We start from the raw sequence: 10494 nt of genomic DNA, 5'->3' as shown, positions 1-10494 counted from the left end.
TTCTCCCACAAGGGTATACCAACTCATCTTCTCAGTTCTCTCAAATTCTAAATCAAGATCTAAAAACTATTAAATTTAAAGAGAGTAAATTGGTGCATTTTGTGGATGATATTCTTTTGGCATCCCCAAATGCAAAGGTGTGTCTTAGGGATAGCAAGATTCTTTTGATTGAATTGTATAAACGAGAACATAAAATCTCCAAAGCAAAATTACAATTTGTTTTGCCTAGGGTGCAATATCTCGGATTCGTGTTGTCAGAAGTATTACACAAAAGAGAATAGCTGACATACAGAAATTGAGTGCACCTAAAACTAAAAAACAACTTAGAGCTATTCTTCGAACTACTGGTTTCTGTAGACAATGGATTCCTGGATAATAGTGGGATCACTAAATGTTTAACAGATCTGACCAGGAATACAAAACCAGAATCTCTGAAACTAAAGCCTGAACATCAATTAGCCTTGGTTAAGCTGAAAGAAGCCATTCTATCCGCAACTGCGTTAGGAATCCCAGACTATGAGAAACCTTTTCAGCTGTTTGTCAACGAAACAAAGGATATAGCTTCTGACTCTTGGGCAAAGTTATCATCAGATTATACTTCATACCATTATCTAGAATTTTTCCCTATCTGTTATTTCTTAAAATCATTAAAATGTTTTATATTTATATGTTAATATATTATAAAGGTCTTATCCTTTGAATCTGGAAAAGAGAATTGCCATAAGAATTAGGGAAAAAGGGAAATCTGATTTATCAACCGCTACTCATGAGTAGTGGTTTTTTATCTTTCTATAGTGAACTCAATTCCATTAAAGGAAGGTCTGAAATTCTAAAACGCAACAGAGAATCAGAAACCAGTTTACAAACGTGAACGTCGCTATGCATTGTTTAAGAGCAATCTAATGAGCCTCATAACAATCTGAAGACTCCCAGGATACTTTATGTTTGATCTTGTAACCAAGTAGAGTCCCTGAAGTTCTCTACTGTCTAGAGGCCTTTAAAGGAAGGAGCTATAACTGTATTACTTATCCTCCTAGGCTCAGGTAACAGGCAGTAACTCTTCGTTTATCCACTCTCATCCCCAACCACATAGACACAGATATCAGAGCTTTTCATATTTGAGACCAGAGAGTTTAACAACCACAACTACAAACAGTATTCTCTAATACATATGCACCATGGCTTTAATATTATAGGTAGTCAATTTTCTGTTTGTTTCTAAATTTTCATCTTGATCACTTTGCAGCATCACGAAGGGGCCAGAATTCTCAAGATTTTCAGGATCAGAACTGAGGAGATCACTTCTAATTCACACATAGAAGGATCCATTATGGTCCCAGATTTTTTGGTAGACAGTTAACTTCCCTCAAATCTTTTGTGAAGCTAAAAGGCCAAGTCTGAAAAATTCAGAATTTGGGGAACAAGGATCAACCCAATCCAACTCACTCTTATACTTATAGAAGCTACTTTCTAATAAGACTTATGCTTTATTAAAGGGCTAGAAATGTTGGCAAGCAGAATTAAACATCTAAAAATACTTTTACAACATCCTACAGTTCATGTTTATCTGTTTATAAGCAATAGTTCATGTTATTTACATGTCTATATATATATCTTTATATTGAAAAGGATCAAAAATGCAATAATAAGGGGGCAGCTGGGTAGCTCAGTGGATTGAGAGCCAGGCCTACGGACAGGAGGTCCTGGGTTCAAATCTGATCTCAGACACTTCCTAGCTGTGTAACCCTGGGCAAGTCACTTAACATCCCATTGCCTAGCCCTTACCACTCTTCTGTCTTGGAACCAATACACAGAATTGATTCCAAGATGGAAGGTAAGGGTTAAAAAAAAAAGAATGCAATAATAAGATGTAAAAAGAACCCCACCAAAACTCAGACCAAGCCCATAGTGGTAAACCAAAGTAATTCACTCAAAAAATCTAAAACCACATTTTAGAAACTGTTTTCTGGAAAACTTTTAAATACATTTAAAAACATCTGTTTGGCATTATCCATGACTGATCAGGTCCTAATACTTTGTATTAGGGAGGGGAAAGGGAGATAGATAGGAAGTCTATTTTAAATGATCAAGGCAGGTCCTGAAAAGGAGAAAGCAATTACAAATCTCAGGGTACATTGAGATTGTTATGAAGGAAACTCTAATGCTGCCTCTCCACTAATAATACTTCCCTATCATTATGTACTATAAGTGTTGTAGTCCCTAAAAAATATTATGGAGCTTGAGGATGCCCATTCAATTATTTTTACCCTAGGGACAGATCTATCCATTAACTTTCATACTAAAATACTTACAAAAGACAGCTTTGGAGACAACCTCTTTTTCTGGTTGGTAATATATGATAGTAACTTTAGGAGATTGTTATATATGCTCAGCAACCTTGGTTCACCCTTGGTAAGAGTCATAAAAAATAAAAATTAAAAAAGGATGGGATCTGAAAAGTAGAATAGTCCAGAAACTTACTCTGAATGAGAAAAACACAAACCACCATTTTCCACTTAGCAATGAAAATTCATTCTTTATACAGTGATCTCTTTATATCAGTATTTCCTCAAACTAAGTAGCCAGAACAGTTAAGTGGATTTTTTTTAAAGTAACATAAAAGCAAGAGGAAGAGTGACAAATAGAGAGCTAAATAAGTTCCTAGTAAGGTTTTGTTTTTCATAGAATATAAAGCAGGAAAAGACTAAGAGATCATCTACTTTAGTTCCTTTATTTTAAGATGAGAATAAATGAGAACCATGTGGCCAAGGGAGTTGTCCAAAGTCAGAAGTATACTGATAAATATTTAACAATTGGCTCTCTGGGGAAAAAAATGTACCCACGATACACTTTTTTATTTTAAACCCTTAACTTCTATGCATTGGCTCCTAGGTGGAAGATTGGTAAGGGTGGACAATGGGAGTCAAGAGACTTGCCCAGGGTCACACAGCTGGGAAGTGTCTGAGGCTGGATTTGAACCTAGGACCTCCCGTCTCTAGGCCTGACTCTCAATCCACTGAGCTACCCAGCTGCCCCACCACGATACACTTTTAAGTTTAATCTGCATTATTAACATTTTCTCTACCACTTTCTTAACTTTAAACGATACAAAAAATATTAAGTCCTGCTTTGTAGTTTGCCAGTTTCTGATGTGTAAATGTTCACTACAATTGGCTCTCCAATAAGAGCTGAACATCTTTGTTTAGAAGTATTCTAATAGGCCTCAAATATGAACTTGTGTATTTTTGCCTCCAACTTCAGTGGATTACCTTGTCTGGTTAAGAAGGGCAAAGGGCAACATAACATGACTCTGGTGGGGATGAAGGGGGTGGTATGTGTCTGTGTGGACAATTTTCTTTGTTTTTCAAAACACCCCAAACTGCAAGAGATAACAATACAGAATGCATCACACAAAATATGGTGTTATTTCAAAACTGTGCTTTAATTCCTGCAATCAGACATGATGCAGTGTGATACAAGTATATAAACTCTAATTGTACATACAATAAAATAAAAAGCAAATTTATACAGATTTTGCCCAACAGCTTATTCCTCAAAAAAAAAAAATTAAAAAAAAGGTATGTTTTAAATTCAATTAAAGCTAGCTTGTATTCAGTGTAAAAACTTGGAGGTATAAAGAGAAACTCAAGATATTATATACAGTAAATTAATGTACATTTCTAAACTTGCAGTGCAGCATCTTCAACAAGGTTTTAAATGGTTTCATTTCACTCTTACAATTAAACACTTCTGATGTTTCAATCTTTAATAAAAATTTCACAATATATAAACCCATTTGATAATTTTGTACACAAATACAAGTTATAGAAATCTGATTTCAAATATAAATACATAATCATCATGACTTTACATGTTATAACAGCTTATTCTTCTTTTCCTGGGCTGCAATTTTCAAAAGTATATAAAAATATTCCAATGTACATTCAACTACTATTAGCATGGTCACAAATTTGTGACTCTGACCCAAGATTTCTGGAGCATAAGCATCACACAAAGTACTTTTTGGAATGCATGTTTACTAAAAATCCAAAGTTTTTATAGGCTACTGTATAAATATTCACTTTATAATAATATGGTAACAAAAATAGTTAGCTCCATAGTGTATTTGGGGTGGGTGGGAAGGGGAATGAGAAAGTAGAGCAATGTGGAGAGGTTAGTGCTAGTTTAAGAAAGCCCATGTAACAGAAGGGAGCTATGGAACTAGTGTCCTTGTAAAAACTGCTATTGAAAGCTTCGCACTGTCTTCACTTATAAGGCAACCTAGACTTGGAACTTTTTATTTGCGAACCTCCCCTCACTCCCATTAATCCTATTCTCCCCCAGACTCAACATCTCTCAACTAAATAGATTCAACCTGGCTCATAAGTTAACATGGAGATGGGAGAACGGTCATCCATTTACTATATATATAAAGATGATTCAGTGCAAACTTAGAAACTCTTCTAACGACAGTTTCAACATTCTTTGTCATTGTCCTTGAGCAAATAAAGGTTTTTCCCACATCAAATTACAAGAGGCTCTATTATTAGATATCAAACACGTACAAGTACAAAAAGAAACATTAAATTAGAAACCTCAACAAATGATTTTTCTTTCTCATGTAGTATTTGACAGGCCACATCAGGAGCAAAATGACTAGTCCTTACAAAGTGTATTTTTTTTTGCATAAAAATATATGATTCACACAGCAGATCAAAAAGAGGTGTCAGGCATAAAATCACGTTTCTTCTATGGCTTTTAAAATCACTGAGGTACTATAAGATATTCAGCAATCTTGATTCTAATGTTCTAATGCTTTCCTAGATGTGAAAGACACATTCAAAAGGATCATATTCCATCAGTCTGCGCATAGGACAAACACTATCAAAGGACAACTCTGGGGTTGCCACAGAAGGCTACGGTTTGTAATGCTCTAGTAACAGAGCTCTAGAGAATCAGTGCACACTAAGAAAAACATTAAGCTGTTAGCTTCAAATACTGGGAGGCTCAGATGAAAAAATTAGCCCCATAAGAATGAATTGGAGGCTCTTCTAGCAAGCTGAAGAAAAATTCAGTCTGACTAGTAGGATTAGCAGCAAGCAATTAGAAGTATATCAAGGCATCCAGAAAGTGGAGGAATGCTAATTAAGTGCAGCTTAGATAGTATCTTGCACACAGAAGGTGCTTAATACATTTTGCTGAATGAATAAATGAATGAAGGAATCAGATCTAGAGAAGGATGCACAGCTTAGCATAAACAAGTGTGTTACTAAATCTACTCTTTCTAGCATCTACAAAGCTAAACAATGGAAGGGTGAAAGTAATGATCAGAAAATCAAGGATCTGGAATCTTCTCAAGCTTTTTAATGCCTGAGATGTAGAGAACAATGAACTGTTTTGTATAAACATATACTATAACACATCTTCACATCCTTCTCATTCCCTAAATGAATCTTTTGATCCTTTACACAAATGCATTTTTAGAGGTATCTTTAAATGACTTGGATAAGAAAATTGACTCTTCTTACTGACTGGGTAACAATTTTGGCACAGAAAGAATTTTAGCAAAGTGTTAAGACCAAGAATAATTGACCAAGTCCTTTAGCTGTAATCCAAACATGAAAACATCTTCCTGACAGTTACTTTGTAAAAATTACATAAAAGGACATGATCCTATTCAAGTGTCAAGTTATAATACCTTGAAAGTAACTCTCCAAGAGATAGTTTCAGTTGCATAGTTTTTCATTAGCCACAGTAAACAAAGAACCATCCATTTTCCTGGCCGCTAGGCTAGTGATGACCTAGCTGAAACCACAAAAACCCTTTGCTAATGTATTAGGCCACACTATGATCCATTTTAAGTGCCTAGAACCAAAATGTATGATGTCCGTGACAGTTTTCGGTGTTCTCCTTCTCCACAGTTTTTGAGCAACTGACAAAAAAAAAAAAAACATTAAGTCACAAGTCACCTAGATCAACAAATTCATCTTCTTGTTTGGCCAAGTCTTCCTCATCTCCCAATGTTTTCCAACTATTGGTGGGCAAGACTGGCTTGGAGGAATGCCTCTGGAGCAAAGCAAAGGGAAACAAAGAGGACAGGCGGGCAGGCTTCCTTAGCAGTGACAGGCCATCCAGAGGAGGGGTCATTAGGCTGTTGTGCTTCTCATCAATTTTCTTTTGCAAGCTCTGAACCTCTTCCATCATTTCTAAGACTTTGTTCATAATGGCCACTGGGCCACCTCCCAGGATCTGGGCTTCTGGAATCCAACGCAGGCAGCGTTGGGCCCAAACTTTGATTTCTGGACCTTCTATGTGAGGAAGCAACAGTCCATGATAATCAACAATTTTGCTGTGCCAGTTATCATAGAATTCTCGAAAATTGTCATGAAGTTCATCAGAAGAATTAATTAGTTTGCTAATTCTCTTGCCTAGAAGGTTCTTGATTAAGTGGTCTGTTTCAAAAAATCCTCTTTTAGGAGATGATTTATTTGGGTTAAGTGGTAGAGAAAGCTGTCGCTGATGCTTTAAAAGAGACAAATACTTTTGTTTAATAAACATCACAGTTATTTGATGCTGTAGAATACAAAAATATTGCAAACGTCTGTTTTAAGATGCATCAAAATTGCCATTTATAGCTAAAAGTTATTAAAATTTAATAGCACAGAGAAGTTAGTTTAACTTTTATTTGCTTACATAAAAACAATATTAGATACACAATGGGCTCACAAATGCAAACAATGGGGAGGGGAAAAGATGGAGGAGGCTGCACAGAAAGTGGGGTTTGACTTGATTTGGTAAATAACATCATCCTCTTCTCTCCTGAATTAGAGCAAAAGCAAACAATACTCCTGGCAAATTGGCTGGGAAAGGGGAAAGCCGAAATATTAAGTCAGAGGTCTAAGATGGCCAAAGGAGGATCTGGGATCCTCAACACCTTGAATGACTTCCTCTTACTTTTCCCCTATGTAGAAACAGAAGTTCTTTGGTGAGTGGAATTCTTATGGGGATAAGTTAAAAGGAGCCAGGCTCTGGTTCTAAATTACAATTAAGATTAAACACCCAGACAATGTCTAAATGAATATATTTTGTGAATTTATTGTTAAATTAACTGATACTTTTTTTTTTGGCCAATTTACAAAGCAGACCATGGCACTTTGAATTGTTTATCTGCAACTAACTTGGAGTCCCTGCCAGGGCCTGCTCAGGGACTACCTGTCTAACCAGTGTATCTTGTTTTTTGGTTTGTTTTTTTTTAAAGGATGTATATGTGGGGAAAGGGGGAGAAAAAGGGCTCTTCAGACCACATCTACAGTACTATGCTTAGTTCCAGGCACCACATTTTAGGAAAAGTATTGATAATATGGAAAAAGTTTGTAGGGCAGTGCCCAGTATGGAAAAACAGTCCTGTGATATCAAAGTGTTGAATTTGGGACCAGAGGATCTCCCAACTCTGACATGTTGTGTGACTTGGGGTAAGTTTCTTAACCACTCTGGCCTGAGTTTCTTATCTGTAAAATGAGGGGGTTGGTCTAGAGCAGTGATTCCCAAAGTAGGTGCCATTGCACCCTCGTGGGTGCTGCAGCGATCCATGGGGGTGGTGATGGCCACACTTTTTTTGTATTACATTCTATTCTGAGTTCAATAAATAGTTTCATAATTTCCAGGGGGTGCTAAGTAATATTTTTTTTTCTGGAAAGGGGGCGGCAGGCCAAAAAAGTTTGGGAACCACTGGTTTAGAGGAGGGATGGTGAACCTGTTAGAGACTGAGTGCCCAAACTGCAACCCTCACATAGGACATGAATGGAAACACTCCCACTGGCTGCTGGTGAAGGGGCAGGTCATGTGAGAAATGTCCTCAGGCACATGGAGAGGGTGAGGGAGACAGCCCCTTCCAGCATGCATGCCATAGGCTCACCAACACAGCTCTACATGGTCTGAGGTCCCTTCTATCTCCTAGACCAGTGATGGGCAAACTTTTTAAAGAGGGGGCCAAAGGAAAGGAAATGCTCATCTGTCAGTCTGTTCCTAAGGCAAATCTTTCGAAGTTTCATTGTATTGTATCCTACTCATTGTATTCGTCAGATTAGGAATAATGTCACCTGGTGGGACAGAATATTTCTGGCCCCCCCCTGCATCTGGTCTGCAGGCATAGTTTGTCCATCACTGTCCCATATCATAATCCTAGAGTCCAATGAGGAATTGGGGATGTTTAATCTCAAGAGACGAAATGGGGAAGAGGAGGAAAAGAAGAAAGCATGATTGCTATCCCCATTTAAAAGGCTATCAAGGGAAGAGGTTTAGACTTGTTTCATTTAACCCCAGAGGAAAAACCAAAAGATCAATGGGCTGAAATTATGAATGGACCAATTTAGGCAGTAAAGGAAAGAAAAACTTGCTGACAACCAGAGCTCCCCAGAAGCAGAATGGACTGCCTCAAGGGGATGGTGAGTTTTCTCTCACTGGATAACATGAAGTAAAAGTTTGTTATGTACCCTGAAGAGAGAATTCCTATGGGGGGGGGGGGGTACAGCTTGGACTAGATCTCCTCTTAGGTCCATTCCAACTTGAAGATTCAATGATCATCTCAGAGCAGGTGGTGTAATGGGACCAAAAGTTGACAAAATAGAAGTCAGGACATCCAGAAGCTAATCTTGGCCCTCCCACAACTAACTAGATGGAGGCTTTAGTTTTCTTGTCTGTAATAAGGGGCTTAAACAAAATGATCTCTAAACTCTCTTCTCAATCTAGAGTTCCATGCTTCTGTGTTTATCTAAATACCTTAGAATCCTGTTGCTTGACTAATCCCTTTGCCCTATACAACTTGAAAATTCTTCTATTCGCTCACCCTTTCTTCTAGTCAAATTCTAAGTGCCTCAGATACTTGAACACTCACAGAGGTGGTGAAGAGAGGCATTAGAAAAACAAGATCTGGATGAAATTCTGAATTACCATCTGGCCTCAAATTCCTCTTCTGTAAAATGATGGGGTCAGACTGATCACTCCATGGACCTTCCTAACTCCCACATTCTAAGATGCTATCATTCCAAGGCAGCCAATGATTAGAGGTGTCTATGTGAAGCCACCAGGGGGAACAACTAATTTCTGGCAAAATACCAAATGGCTCAGTTAACACTATTTTGTATATTTTACTTCCATAGATGAATCTCCTTCAGATTCAATTCTGGGGGCAAGAGTTTAAGACCATGGAAGCATAAGAAGTACCATCTCCAGTCTAATAAGATTCTTGAAAGGCCTGGCAATTAAAAGGTGCTTAATAAATGTTTGTTTGATTGAACATAGACAGAACACTGGACTTGGGAGTCAGAAAGACCTCAGATCGAATCCTGCTTCCCATATGTGTGATTCTGGGCCAGTCACAACCTCAGAGTCTTGATTAAAAGGGAGATAACAGCATCCATAGCATTTACATTCCTCTTCCTCCATAATTACTGTGAAGATCATTTAAGATAATGTATAGAAAGCATTTTACACATCTTAAAACATGGTATAAAGGTCAGTTATTATTACTGAAAAGGCAATGGAACAGTTGGCATTTTTAGACTTTTAAGTCTAATCTCAGCCTGGTCCAAACTAAATTCTTATTAAAAATTAACCCAAATTTTCAGATAGGCCACTGAATGACTTCCTATCACAAGAGCAAGGACAATCATGACAGTCAAGTTCCCTCATCTTGGACTAAACCAGAAATATATTTTCAAAAGAGACACAAATATTTTATTAAGGGATTTGTGACAATGACTTCCATTTCTTTGAGGCACTTTGTGGAGCAATTTCCTGTGATGATGATATAGCTATGATTCCACTCACCTTTTGGGGGAAATGTTTCAATGATGAATGTAGTAGAACAATTACGCATAGTCAAATTGAAATGATTTGCAGGGAGAAGGGGTACACTCCATTTAAAGACACACTTAAAAAAAGGAAATAGTCTTTTGAATGACTAAAAAATTTTGGTACCTTAATATAATAGAATATTATTATGCTGTAAGAAATAACAAAACAAACACAGAAAAGCCTGGGAAGATTTACATGAACTAATGCAAAATAAAGTAAGCAGAATCAATAAAATAATATGTGCATAAAGACTATGACAATGAAGTAGAAAGAATTACAAAAAAAATGTTTTGACAACAGAAAATAAAAAAAAACAGAATTCAGTGAAATCTTAATGAATAAGCTTGACCCTAAAAAGAGATATGAGAAAGTACTTGCTTCTTTGGATGGTGGGTCAAGAATATTAGAATTAATCCATACTTTTTCAATGTTGGTTTTTTCTTCTTTGTTATAAGGTATGGCTCTCTAGGAGAGGAATGTATTTTGGAATTGTAGAAGCAAAAGTTATCAATAAAAATATATTCAAAGAAAAAGAAAACCATATACTGATTATAATCTACTACCTTTCCTTCCTTAGCAAACCCTAGTCTTTGTTCATTCCATGGCCTCCCCATCTCAATTCTTCTCAGGCCATCTCCC

At 36.9% G+C, this 10494-nt stretch overlaps 1 protein-coding gene across 3 annotated transcripts in view; it reads right to left on the bottom strand.

Annotated features, from left to right (window-relative positions):
* Positions 1 to 5735: 5735 nt before the first annotated feature.
* MTMR12 (myotubularin related protein 12) overlaps positions 5736 to 10494 on the bottom strand; it is a 91619-nt gene continuing 86860 nt past the window's right edge. For all 3 annotated transcript variants that reach the window (XM_044664457.1, XM_044664464.1, XM_044664473.1), the window contains one exon: positions 5736 to 6522. In XM_044664457.1, coding sequence (XP_044520392.1) covers positions 5959 to 6522 — 564 coding nt within the window. In that variant the 3' untranslated portion in view covers positions 5736 to 5958. The remainder of the gene's footprint in view (positions 6523 to 10494) is intronic.

Source organism: Gracilinanus agilis, chromosome 1 (assembly GCF_016433145.1).
Source record: "Gracilinanus agilis isolate LMUSP501 chromosome 1, AgileGrace, whole genome shotgun sequence".
NCBI classification, from domain to species: Eukaryota; Metazoa; Chordata; class Mammalia; order Didelphimorphia; family Didelphidae; genus Gracilinanus; species Gracilinanus agilis.
This window is presented reverse-complemented; position numbering and strand designations above follow the sequence as displayed.